The sequence below is a fragment of the Falco rusticolus genome, chromosome Z, assembly GCF_015220075.1.
Source record: "Falco rusticolus isolate bFalRus1 chromosome Z, bFalRus1.pri, whole genome shotgun sequence".
Taxonomy (NCBI): Eukaryota; Metazoa; Chordata; class Aves; order Falconiformes; family Falconidae; genus Falco; species Falco rusticolus.
Window position 1 is genome coordinate 16561108 of NC_051210.1, and position 13496 is coordinate 16574603.

The 13496-nt window shown below is 45.0% G+C and overlaps 1 protein-coding gene across 2 annotated transcripts in view; it reads left to right on the forward strand.

Annotated features, from left to right (window-relative positions):
* The window catches only part of ELP1 (elongator acetyltransferase complex subunit 1), a 32365-nt gene extending 20727 nt beyond the window's left edge, over positions 1 to 11638 (forward strand). For both annotated transcript variants that reach the window (XM_037372829.1, XM_037372830.1), the window contains exons 25-36: positions 611 to 734; positions 1202 to 1299; positions 2496 to 2697; positions 4052 to 4113; positions 4595 to 4657; positions 4775 to 4835; positions 5633 to 5746; positions 6411 to 6522; positions 7681 to 7808; positions 8209 to 8363; positions 9364 to 9442; positions 10384 to 11638. In XM_037372829.1, the coding sequence (XP_037228726.1) occupies positions 611 to 734; positions 1202 to 1299; positions 2496 to 2697; positions 4052 to 4113; positions 4595 to 4657; positions 4775 to 4835; positions 5633 to 5746; positions 6411 to 6522; positions 7681 to 7808; positions 8209 to 8363; positions 9364 to 9442; positions 10384 to 10451 (1266 nt within the window). In that variant the 3' untranslated portion in view covers positions 10452 to 11638. The remainder of the gene's footprint in view (positions 1 to 610; positions 735 to 1201; positions 1300 to 2495; positions 2698 to 4051; positions 4114 to 4594; positions 4658 to 4774; positions 4836 to 5632; positions 5747 to 6410; positions 6523 to 7680; positions 7809 to 8208; positions 8364 to 9363; positions 9443 to 10383) is intronic.
* Positions 11639 to 13496: the final 1858 nt, after the last annotated feature.

Here is a 13496-nt window from a genome sequence, read left to right on the forward strand (position 1 = left end):
GCAACACGGCAGAGCAGCTCTGGTGAAGGGAGGGACTGCAGTCAGAAGTGTTGTGACTGCATGCCTTAGCATTCCCAGTTCTGTACACTTTTGGTTATTGTTCAATTGGTGGTGGCCATAATAGTGTGCATCTTCCAGCAGATTTAATTTGAAATCTCTGACTGGAAATGCCCTTCACGATCTTCAGAGTTTCCTAATGTTGCAGCAGAGCCTGCTGTCCATCAGTTAAAACACCCTATTAATGTTAACAGGTCTTATGACCTTTGTTGTGGGGAAATTGATCAGCTTTATAGCTGCAAATTTATAGATGATAATAGCTAATAGAAAACAGTATTTGGTAATGATACATAGTCTTGCATTTTAAATGTCACCAGTGTTTAGATACTGCTGAAGTCTATGTGAGATCCTGGTAATTTAAGTTAGTTATTCCTGGCAACAGTACATATACAGAATTGATTCTTTGAGATGGCTTACATTAAAAAAAAAAAATAAAAAGCTTTTTTAGTGTATTATTGTACAATTTCAAATATGGGACTGTCTCTTGGTGAAGATAGGGGCCAAATAAGGATCTTACTGGATTAGCTCAACCAGTTTTTATTATTCTTTGCAGGACCCAAAAGAATATTTGCCCTTCTTAAATACCCTCCGGAAAATGGAAACCAATTATCAGCGATATACAATAGACAGGCACTTGAAGAGATACAAAAAAGCTCTTGGGCACCTCAGCAGATGTGGTAGGTGTCCTGCACATGCAGCATCTTTAAGGAGAATTTCTGTAGTGGAACATTTCCGTTTTGGAGAGCCTTTAGGGGGAAATAGCTGAAGAAAGAGAAGGATTGCACAAGGTCATCTTACTTCCTGATAGCGGATGGTTAACTTACTTTTGTTACGTGTTTTTTGTAGTGTACATTGGCTTGGGCAGAAAGGAGCAAGGATGTGTACTGCTCTGTGATTGCGAAGCATAAATTTTGTTTTGTTCCTGGGGTAGGTGACTTGTCCCCAGTCAATATTGCTGGCAGAACCGGAGCAAATCCAAGGAAGAGAATACCTTGATTTTACAATAGCAGAATAGGTGCTTGTGTGCTCTTCCACACAAGCACCTCTAGTTGCTTCTTGATCCAGTGAACCCAGACTGGCAGGGAACTGTTGAGAGACTTGCGCTTTCTCTTTTATTGCTATGAAAAATAAATTATTTCTGCAGGTCCTGAACACTTCTCCGAACTTCTGAACTTGGTGAAGGATCAGAATCAGTATTGTGAAGCCTTGAAGCTGTACTCCTCCAGCACGCAGGAGTACAAGGTCTGTAAGCATGTGACACTGCAGTGTGCACACTTTTAGTCTCAGGTGTGTGTTTGCATGTCGTCAACACCTTGAGTGAGTGTGGGAATGAGACAGCAGCTGGTTGTGTTCAAGCTCTGCAGGTCATTGCTATTCCTTCGTTGTCTGAGACCCTCCTCTGAGATAATAGCTGGAATGACTCTCAGCGTTAACCCTGCAAGGTCTGGTGATCAAAGGAGTGGCTGTTAGGCGTTTGATCCTGTGACCCACAGAACACCTGGGAGTCCATTTTCTGCTGCACTGTCCTGTGGTGTGCTGGAGAACTCCTGTTAACCACAGAAACACTTTTCTTCCTGTCTTCACCTTTGTGATACCAGCTTTCTGTCTGGCACTTGCAGGTTGTATGAGGACACTTTGTTAGCTTTAAACTAGTCTGAAGAGTGCTGGAGAGCTTGGCACACTTTTAAGATGTGCTGTTCCCTAGCACATACTGTCCCCCTACTGGTTTCAGTATTAATGAAGAACTTTAGCTTGCTCAAGGCTGAGATAAAATGTAAATGAATGCATTTAATGTAATTTGATTTAGATATTGTAAATAAGACACAAGCCTTTGTAAAAAGTAGATGAAGAAGTAAGAGGAGAAATACAGAAACTCAATCTGTTTGCAACACAGTGAAAGCAGAAATGACTCTCCCCATGGGGGAGGACTGTTCCCAACTGGCTCATTGGGAGTCTTTGTTTCCAGTCAAATCCACCTGCCGCTTCTTGATAGAGATTGTGAGCTTTGCCTATTGTAATGAAGTTCAGGGTATTGATTCACAGCAGCTTGTGTGCCTAGAGAGCTGCAGGACTTGCATAGTCCCTTGTGCCAGTATTTAACTGCTGAAGTAAGCTGGGTCAGGGAAACTGTGTAATGAAAAACCATTCATGTGAGTGGGGAAGAAGGAACTGGTTTCCTGCAGTATGTAGTTTACCCAGCCTTTAGTGTGGGGAGATAGGTACCACCCAGTGTCTCTTGCTTCAGCTCTGTGAAATGTCTCCATGTGCTAATCATCAGCCCTTGGCTGGACACAAAGTTAAAAGTGGAAACATTTTTGCTGGAGTACCTTGGGGGAGGAGGAAGTAGACTTTTGTTGATGGGCACTTAATTTTTGCTAATGGAGGACTGCTACTGGCTTTACAGCTGATTTCTTGTTTCTCTTGTCACTTTCTTGCAGGATATCAGTGATGCATATGGGGAGTACTTGGTTCAGAAGCAGCTACATGAACAGGCTGCACTGATATTTGCTCGTGCTGGCATCTTTGCAAAAGCACTTGATGCTTTTCAGAACAGTGGCAGCTGGCAGCAAGCCCTGTGCATGGCATCACAGCTTGGTTACACGAAGGATAAGGTGTCCAGTCTGGCACAAAGCATGGCAGGTAGGCCTTCAGGAGATCAAAGCGTGCAGGGCAAAACTGGCTGCTGTTATTTTGGTTCATTTGATTTTCCATAAAATTTAGTGAAAACCTCAGTCTTCAGCAGCATTTTTCTTAAAGGAAGAACAAAGATCCCATGTTTCCCAAGGGTTTGTACAATTGCACAACACGTTTGTTTCTCAATGGAACCAAGAGATGTTGGAGCTGAGCTGGTAGGCACCCAGGAGTTGCCAAGCTAGCTGTGGCCTTGGCTGCCCCATGCTGACTGTTTCTTGCACTTTTTCCTTGCAGCTGGTTGCTGAACTGCTATTCCAAATTGTCTCCTTGGTTAACCTCAGGGAATGGAGACTCTTCTATGTGTCTGACATGACTGAGGTCTCTAGATATTAACATAAGTACTATGCCTAGTCACAGACTTCAAAGGCTATTGGATAATTCAGAGTTGTGTCTTACTTTTTTCTGCTTAAAGCCTGTTAGCAGCTAGGACCAGCAGGAGAAAAAAGTAGCTGTTTTCAGAATTTGTGCTCACTAGGACATACCAGACTGCATTTGTGAGATGTATAGTGGAGCTGGCATAAATTTTAGCATGAGAAATGGAGCATCATCCTGACTTCTTCTTTACTCAGAGGCAGAGTTTTTGAAGGGCTTATTTACGCAGTGGGAATATGGCCTCTGGGACTGTAGTCTTCCAGAGTTGTGGATAGTCCAGTATTTTCTTTTTCTGTCACTTAATGCAATTTAGATCCTTCATGTCCTGCCTTTTTCTGGTGCCCATCTTAAATCACAACTGTGATTTAGCAAAATGAGCAGACACAAGCTGTCTTGGATGAGATTGCTTTGCTTTCTCTTTCTGATATTGTGTATCACTTGCTGTCTTACATTGCATTGTAACATACTAACCACTGTCAAAGCTGGTTCTGACTTTAAGGAGACTAGAAGCCCTGAATCCCACAAACTCAGTGGTTGTCCATACCACAGAGAGCAAGCAGGTGGCAAAGTGCTCCTTGCAGACAGCAAGGCTGCGATACACTGAAGCTTTGAAGAGAGGTTTCCTTTTTACATCCTGCCCCCCTCCACTCAAGAGACTTCTCACTATTTCTGCCTTAGACTGGGGGGTGAATGTTCTCCAGCTGGCCTTTACGGATGAGCAACAGCAATTTCACAAGCACCTGGCTGATGATGTTGCAAGTTACTGATTTCTTGGCATAAGGCAGCCCTTCTTTTTACCAGGCAGATTAAGTAAGTGTGTGAGCAGGTAGAAAGTGCTTCAGTGAGTGGGTTTTTCTTCTACTTTGTAGTTTTGTGTGGCACAAAATCCAGATGCTTCTGAAAGGCTGAATTCCACCTTTTCTTGTAGGAAAACTGGCTGAACAGAGAAAGCATGCAGAGGCAGCCATACTCCTGGAGCAGTACACTCAGGTAATGTAGTCACCCTCCTGCCTGTGCCCCAGTAATATCCTCTCTCAGAGAGATGCACTATCTGTGTTTTCTCTGTTCTCCTGGGGCACATGTGACTACGCACATGCTGACAGAAAAACAGTGTGCCATGGTCTCTCTTCAGGAGGGCAGAGCAGGTCTGGGTGATGCAGTGATCAGGGTGGGGGTGAATGCTGTGTCCCTGAGTTTTGCCACTCATGAAGCTGCCTCTGCTTTGGTCTAAAAAGCTTTTTTGTCTAGGAGAGATGGAGCATGGGGCTGAAGTAAGGAAGGTGAAGTTCCAGAGGGATTTCCCATCAGCATGGGAGAAGTAACATTGTTTGGTGGTTTTATGTCAGCACGTCAGAGTACCTGGCATAGTACTGTGCTGTGTCCTGACTGTGGTACTGTTGCATAGAAATGTGCATCTGAATAGGTGCTACCTGAACGTGTATTGCTAACCTGCTAGCCTATTTCCTTCTAGGACTATGAGGAGGCTGTTGTCCAGCTCTTAGAAGGGGCTCTCTGGGAAGAGGCTTTAAGACTGGTAAGACATTTCAAAGCACAAGAACCAGAGTGGAAATACTTCTTAGACTGCATGAACAGAGGGGTAGGATCTGAGTTAGATCCTTAAACAGTACTTTGTTTCCTTTCCCTGATCCAGATTCACAAGTATGGTAGACTGGATATCTTGGAGACCAACTTCAGACCTGCTATTCTAGAAGGTGAATCAGTGCAAGAATCTGAGACTTCTCGGTGCTGTAGAGGCTGAAGAAGGTCTTTACTGGGTCTGTAGGAAGTCACAGCTGTCCAGTACTGGAAGCTGTATGAAAGGATGCTTTGATTCTGCCTAACTGATGCTGCCCAGTTAACTGCATTTGGCTCTGCTCGATGCAGCTTGAAGCCCTGCAGTGTCGTGGACTCTTAGCTTAGTCAAGCCCTGTTTGAGCTTCTTCAGACCACACAGTCACAAACTGCAAAAGTGGCTGTGTCTGCATGTCCATGAAGAAGCAGGACAGTCCGTGTTCCAGAGCACATGTGGCAGAAAGCTATGGGCTAAGAAAATGGCTAGCAGGAGTAGTTTTTGAAAAATATGATTTGATAGCTGTATTATCCCTTCCGTCCAGAAGGGATGGTTGGTTACAATTGGTTGCTTTCGCTTTTCATGCTATGGGCAGTAGGCGTTATGAGTTGAGGGATTTTTTTCTGTAGTTTGGACCTAATGAATGTAAAGAGATTTGGCCACAGAGCTTTTTGTTCTTCCTGTATCAGAAACAGACTCTTGTTCTAGAAAATGTTTCTCTGGCAGGTTAATTCAGTCCACATCCAGGTGTATCTTTTTCAGTGGGCTCCTGTATTACAAGGTTTGAATTTCCTTCCACTTGAGTTCTTTTGTGTGCTTTGCACCTGATGATTTCTGAGCTTGTTGAAGGACTGTGCTCCTTCCAATTTCTTATGTAAAAAATACGCTTTTCTGGTTCTTTTGCACAAATGTTCATATTCTGATTTTCTTACTGAGCAGCTCAGAGAAGTCAGATGATCTTCCTAGATTCTCAGAAAACAGCATTTCTTCACCATAAGACTCGTCTGCAAGTGGTCCGAGAGCTGAAGGAGAAGGCTTGTGAGAGCCTGCAGGGTTGGTATTGAAATGCGTATGACTTTCTCCTGCATAAGTAACTGATTTTTGTTTGTGATTTCCATTTGCCCTGGTGGAGCTGTGCTCTCTTCTAGCTCAGGTGGTATCTACAACAGCAGAACAGCATTCTTCTCATGCCTTCCTCACACCATATTTAGGATGTGAGATTGACCTTGCTTATTCTGTAAAGACAGCTTTATTTTCAGTGCTAGCTGTGTCACAGCTTTCATGGTATCAAAATGCACCTGAAAGCTCTTCAAAATGACACAGCATTGTCTCCACAGTGCCAGCTTGGCTGGGTCAGACAGTGCTCAGCGTGTCCTTTGTGCAGATTCACCTGCCAGCTCACACAGGCTCAGGGACATTTTCTGAAAGCAGAATGCTTTGTCCTGGTCCAGATCTGCTGCACTGAGATTGTCATCCCTCTCATTGTGCTGTTTAATATCACAATCCTCACCAGGGCAGAGGAGCATTCTTCTCGCAGTTACTGTTCCTTCTTGTGTGCTGGCTGAGCGGGGTTGAGAGCTTCTAAGGCTGTGAAATGCCAGCAGGTAAATGAATCTGCCCACGCTGCTTCTCCAACAAGCTACAGAGATTGCCCAGAGAGAAACTTGGGAAAACTGACCTTTTTCCATACTGTGACAGCTGTTAACATGTTTTGCAGATTATGAAACGCCAAATTGCCCAGAATTGGATCTTTTTTCTGAAACCAGCAGTGTTGTGACAGCCAGTGACATGAACAGCAAATATTCACACAGCAATTCAAGAATATCAGCGTAGGTATCTGCCTCCAAATTGGGTAGTGGCTGCCCTGGCATCAGCATTTGGGAGTGCAGCTTGCTCATACTTGGCATGCCTCTCCTTGCAGCTGTGCATGCCTTGAAGCTGCTTTAATTACAGGCGTTCTGTGGTTACTCTAACTCTTACCAGGAGGGAGAGAGCGGAAAATGCCAGAAGCTACTAGTGCAACAGGAACTGAGTGCCCAGCAGAGGAGCTGAGAACACAGACTTTGCGCAGGAGCTGGCTCTGTGGGTGTTGGGCATGTTGCCAGAGAAGCTGGCGATAGGAAGCTTGACATAGAATATGGGCAGAGCTCCTCAAACATTAACAGCTTGTGCATGTGGCTTGTGCTCTTTGTCCTTGAGGGGTGTTCTTCTGCACTTCAATGGGTGGAGATTGCTACTATATGTCATACCTATGTTTTCCCCCAGCAGGCGTCTGCGTTGCTTTTGAGTGCTCTTGAGAATGTCAGCTGCGTGTGAGGTGCAGTGTGTTAAGAGGCCAGTGTAGTCTGTGGGATCACTTCTGAATTCCATAGCTGAAATGTGGAAAAATACAGTTGTGCGAAAAGTGTGGACTTTTTAGGGCTTTTTCTGTGGCCCGGATGAAAAGAAGAAGAAAATGCGACCATAGTATTCAGCATACCAGTGTCAGAGTGTGCTTATTGTTTGGGGACGTTATGCAACTAGTACTGGCCTATGATTAGCAGTTGCTTTCCTGTGATAGTGGGCAGGAGCTGAGCCTTATTAGTGCACAGCTTGTGGAGATAGCAGAAATTAAACTGTGCACAGGCAACACAGACCCTAGCACCAAATTGTTTTAGGTGGAGCTCAGCTTTGCCTGATAGTGACTACTGCCAAACAATTTACCCTACTTTGAGCTTAGAGCAGTGCCTTAACCTTGCTGGAACATAGAGCGGTCTACTTCATAGCAGAGAAACAGACCAACTACTGACTTGGGTTTCAGACCACAAAGGATATTGGTTGAGTAGCATTGAAAACAAAGATACATAGAGTTATATGCAATCCTCTCTCACTGGAGAGAGTAAGGACTTGAGTAACAAATTTCATGCACACCATTGATGTTCCTTCAGATTTACCCTGTTAGAGCTAATCCTATTGTGCGCGTTATAATCAAGCATCCTCCTTTTCAGACGATCCTCAAAGAACCGGCGCAAAGCTGAGCGCAAGAGATACAGCTTGAAGGAGGGGAGTCCTTTTGAAGATACGGCACTTCTGGAAGTCCTGGGAGAAAATGTTCGTGCTGTTGAGACTGTGAAGGGTAGGACACTTGATCTTAATCCGCTCCACAGCTTGTGAGGACAGCTGAGGCAGTGTGCCCCCTCTTGTTCTGAATGGGTGTGCTGGGGAGAGAAGCTGCCTGGTTCATAAGACCATCTGTGTTGGACCTTGATTTAGTTGATCTGCCTCTGTGCCTGGAAGAACATGTAATAATGCGTTCTCTCCACATTTTAAGTTTGGGAGCAGAGAAATGAGACCTTGTCAGTGCCATGACAGATTTATCTCACATTTAGACACAGGCACTGTAGGGGCTGGGTAGGGACAGAACCAGTTCTAATTTACTGCTCCCATTCCTGTGCCCTGATACCAGAGAAATACAGCTGTTTGTTTAGCATACCTGTTTTAATTGCTATTGCTTGTGCTTCTGTTCCCTCCTGCAGGAGACATACACATCCTTCTGAAGCAGCTTGTGCTGTTTGGTTACGATGAACAAGCTGGGGCACTGCAGCAAGCCCTGGAAGACGTTTTGCAGTTGATAGAGACCTCGATCCCAGAAATCTGGACTCCAGACCTGCAGCAGAGCTGTGTCAACCAGGTCTGTGTTCATCTGCAATACCTATCACACTTGCTATACAATACCAAGTATTCAGCAGTAATTTGCGTTCTCCAGCAAAGAGTCCAGAATCCTTCCCTGGCTTGCCAGACCAAGTCAGTACACTTTAGATATGTACAACAGGTGTAGCCTGCTGTGTGCCTTGTACTGAAAGCCACGTTGGACATGTAGAGGTCTCGTAAGGCTTGTGTTACCTTGTCCTAGTGGTGACTTCTTTTTGTAAGCTGTATCTTAAGCAATCTGTAGAACGTAGGAACACTTGTTTTCTATTTTAAGTGTGATGGTTGAAGTGTTAGCACAGCTTTTACGTATTGGAGTAGTGGTTGTCTAACCTGGTATTGTGAAGTAACAAGCTACCCAGACTGGTCAATTTAGTCTGAACCAGCATATCGTAACGAGGTTTGTTTTTTTTTTTCAAAAAGAAGGGTTATGTCAGCCTTCTAAGCTTCAGCTTAATGTAGAACAGGGAAATCATGACTGCACTTAGTTCCCTTCCAAAGGAAAAGTCTTTGTTTATAACACAAATTTCTGAGTGTTCATGGTGAACACAAGATAGTCCCTAGTATCTTCTCCCTAATTACTGATAAGCAAGACCCTAAGGACAGATTAAAACTGTTCTATGTGATAGGGAGCTGAGACTCACACAGACTCAGCTGTGACTAATTTCAAGTGTTGCTGGCACTGTAATGAAAGTAGTCCAGAGTCATGACACTTACTGTACTGTGAAGAAGTAGGTGCTGCCGTAAGGGTTCTGCATCCTGAGAAGCTGTCCGAAAGTAGTTCTCTCTTTCAGCCTCTGTGCTAACTTTTCTGAGACATTACCAGGCTTTGATCACATACTCCTGGTCAGTGTAGTGTTTTCACTCCTGCAGGCAGCTGCTTCTGATTTTGGAGACCTAACAGCAGAGTTTTCTTTGTAGGTATCCCTGCTCTTAGCCTTGCTTTGTGCAAGTTGTAACATGGGTATTGCTCCTTCACACAGGTCCTGGGACCCAATTCAACTGCAAACAGCATTATGGCTGCCTATCAGCAGAAAAGGATGATGACTCCTATTGTACAAGGTTAGTTGAGGCTCTGAGTTAGGTGTGGGTGTGAAATGTCAATGCTGTCAGTGGGCTTTGAGGCTTCCCAAGCATTGCTACCTGCCAACAGTTGTAGCATTTGGTCAGTTGTGGGAGTTTCGTGCTTTTGTGTTGTATCCTACTGCCCTGTGGCAAGTAAGCAGCCCTCTTAATAAGGTTTTATTTGGTCTGGAGTCCTGTGCCAATATGGTCTGAATTGTGTTTCTGGCTTCCTGTGTGTGTACTGCCTGTCTGTTGTGAGGGAATTGGAAGTCTGATTTCTTAGGGAGTGTGTTAGATAATTCTGCTTGTAACTTACCCACCGAATTTTTCTGTCTGGCTTTGGCAGCTAGGCCAGGTTCTTGACCAGGCCAGGCTACCATCTGTCGTGGTGCTTTGCCATCTTGAAGTCCCTGCACTTAATACAAACTTAGGACTGAGAGGTGCAGCAAGGGCTAGTCACACCTCCCTTCTGTCTTCCCTCTTCCCCACTAGTCCTACAGTCTCTTCCCCTACTAGTACTGGAGTTGCATGGAGAAAACATCTAGATGTGACCTGCCTATTGCCACTTGCCAGGGCTGGCTCCGAGGAAAACTACATGCCTCTTACTGATACTTAACACTACCAGCTGGCTGTTGTGTATGATGTCCCAGTCCTGACAGAGTTCTGCTTCCTGCCATTTACGGTTGCCTTCTCATTCTGAATGGTAACACTTAACAGAGGGGGGACTTGATTTGCCCCAGAAACTTATTTTTGTAAGTGGTTCTGCTGGGGTCACTTTGCCGTGCAGGCTGGTCATCAGTTACTAAAGGGAAGTGCTGTGCCACAGACTTCTCGGTGTCCTTTGATGTAAAGAAAAGCAAACAAAGTAGTTGACAGCTTCTAAAGAAACCATATTGCTGTTACCCACTGTTATGACACTGGTCTTGTTCGCCTTGCAGATCCAGAATTACTGATTCCACCAAAACTCAATAAAAATCTACAATGGAAGCTGCATCTTCTCCAATAAATAGAAGCAAAGGAACCCCAGTGGACTCTGAACTCTTTAACTTTTCATATTATTTCATTACATCTTTACAGAAACCATTGCTGTCCTGGCATTTCTGATACACTGTTCCTAGGACTGTGCACGTTCAGGGGCCCTCCACCTGATGCAGCTGTGACTGTGACTTGTATGGCAACATGCCAATGGGGACAGCCACTCATATCCCACTGCAGAGGTGGTTAGTGAGGCTGGGCAGTAACAGCATGTGCAGCTCTGCTGCTGGTTGAATCCAGTATCTCCCACCACTGTTCCCTCTCTTCTGGACGAAGCAACTCCACCAGTGTTGCTGGATAGACTATCTTCTCTGCCATCGCTCCCTCTCATGGGTGGTAACTGCCGTGATGGCAGGTCACATTTTAAGCTGTTCAGCCTGGTTTAGAGATATCACTGTATGAGCAGCAAATTGCTGTAGTTACTAAACAAGTTAGTTGTGTTTTCCCTATTGAAGCTGGGTGTTGGTAATAGCAGATTCTCATCAGAATCACTTTGTTAGATCAGAGTGAACCCTGCAGTACCAACAGCCTTTTACTATCCTGGAAGTGTGCCCATTCGCACCAGGAAGATCTTGCATAGAGGAAAATATGAATAAAAGCGGGGTGGGGGGATGTCAAGTGTCACAGAAAATTATTTGAGTTTAAAGATCAGCTAATGCTGCTGTATGGCACTGACAGATAAGCAGCTGTACTGTGATTATGCTATGTGCTTCTGCAGAACTGTTTCAGGTGGAAATGATCTAACCTCATACCTGAGAATTTGATTTTACCCCAGAATACTTCTGCAACCTGACTCTGGAAGTAACAGCAGCAGTCCTGGGAGGAGAGGAAGGGGACAAGCTCTGCAGGGGACACTGGAAACCATCCCTTAGTTAATTTTGACCTGGCAGCTGCTGTGTTCAGTGCAAGCCATTTCAGTTAGGTGCTGTGGAAGAATGCCAGCACAAGCAAGGCACTTCCTGTCTGTTGGAGGTGTCCAATGACACAGCAGTGGGCTGTGTGCTCACCGCTGCGTGTGCCTGGTGCTGCAGATCTTCGTTGTTGTGATGCGGGAACTCCATCATGTTGGGATGGCCATGTGGGCTCACACTGTATGTGCTGTACTGGCTTTGGGTTGTTGTAGCAGAGCGGTATACGTAGTTGTTGGTGTTGCATGAAGCATTGGAGTGGGTTTATTTCCAGCTGTCCTGAGTTACGTTGCATATTCTGAGCGGTGTGGGTATGGCTTAAGCCTGTTGTCAAGCACCATAACTACACTGGAAAGAGATACTCCAAGAGTAAAGCCCCAGGATGGCAAAACACATGAAAAGCTGCACAGGGTAGGAGTGTTTTAGTGGATCTGGGTCTTCAGAATGGCAGCAGAACATAGTCTGAACAGACCTGAAGAAAGTGGTTATGATGGAGTCTGCAGTCTTCTCCAAGGTATGGAAGGCTCTGGCCCTGCAACTGAAATGTGACACTGACGCTGCTAATTCCTGACATTGCTAAATTTCCTGATGCCAGGAAATGCTGAGGTCTTACGCAGTCTGATCTATGGCCTAAAAAGAGATTCCCTCTTCAAAGGACCCAAGAAAAGGTAAAACTACTGCCAGCTTACTGAGATTTCATGCCTGTGCCTAAACACAGCAGTTCCTTTAATGTATGTATATGGGTTTTTCTGATTTTCTGTCACAGTACAATCACTTTAAATCTGCCATTCAGGCAGAAGACCAGTCTTCTAAATCATGCATATGGTAATTCATCACTGAACTCCATTGGCTTCCGCGACCCTTCTCCCTCCTGAGTGAACTTTGACTGAGCAGCAGTGGAGCTGGAAGCATCACCTAGTGTGTGTGAGCCTCCACAGGGGTGTCCTGCCTCCTGCTCCTGCAGTTGCTGAGCCTTAGCTTCTTTTCAGCAGTGGCCAAGAGTCTGCTTTCCCTTGATTTCTACTGGGATGCTCTTTTACTTTCTTGGTGATGCGTGCCATCTTGAAATACGTTCTGCCTTAGCTGCTGTCTTTACAGACGCATTGAGTTTGCTCTTCTGAGCTCTGTGGAAGCTCTTACAAACAGATGCAGTTACCAGGAATTAAAGTAAGCCATTAATGCAGAAATACAGAGTTCACTTGAGAAATTTCCCAATGCCTGAACAAACATGGCTGTATGGAAGCCTCATTCTCTCACCTGTCTGCTGTCAAGCTTCATTAAATACAAATTACAAAAGAAAGAAACTATTTCAGGCACACTGTATCACAAAAATAACACAGCTCTAGCAGAAATCTCTTAATTGCAGCAAAAGGTGAAGGGCAGTTCTCTTGATTTGATTCAGGCACGCTGATGACACTGATATTTTTAAGGCACCCAGTGTCTTACTCACAAGCACTTAAAAATGTGGGAAGGACCATGTTCTTCCATGTTCACTCCAGTAAACCCAGAGCTACTGGAAAGAGTGGAGTGAGGCCAGAACAGACCCACCAGTCAAGACAAGACTTTCTTTGAGGAGATGTGGCTATGACGAGGTGGTCACTGGGTCACATCCTGGCCAGTTCCATCTGGAAGTGGTCAGCAAAGCTGTCCATCATAGTGCTGCCCCTGCACAGCAGGGTGTTTCCCATCATTTTTTTGTTGACATCAGCATCACAGTTCTTGAGACAGGTGAGCATCAGCTGCAAAAGCCCTTGCTGCTGTCAGCTGGTTTGAGGAGCGCTTCACCACCAAGGAATTTCCCCTTGCCTACAGTGACAACACGTCCACTTGGCAGCTCATAATCCACTTGTTTCTGTACAGGCAAACTCAAGTCCTGTGTGAGATCCAGAGAAGTGTAACAACAGTTCTCTTTTATATGATGTTGAGCTGTGAACACGTTTCCAGACTCATTTAGTAAATTCATGAGATAACCTGTGATGTCCAAGCCAGCATAATCTCCTCTCCCAGTGATGCTACATATAATCTAACCTTCATAGATGGAACCACATGCAAAGCACCATGGCCACTTTCCACCACAAGAGCTGACATTTTTCCCTAAGAGTACATGG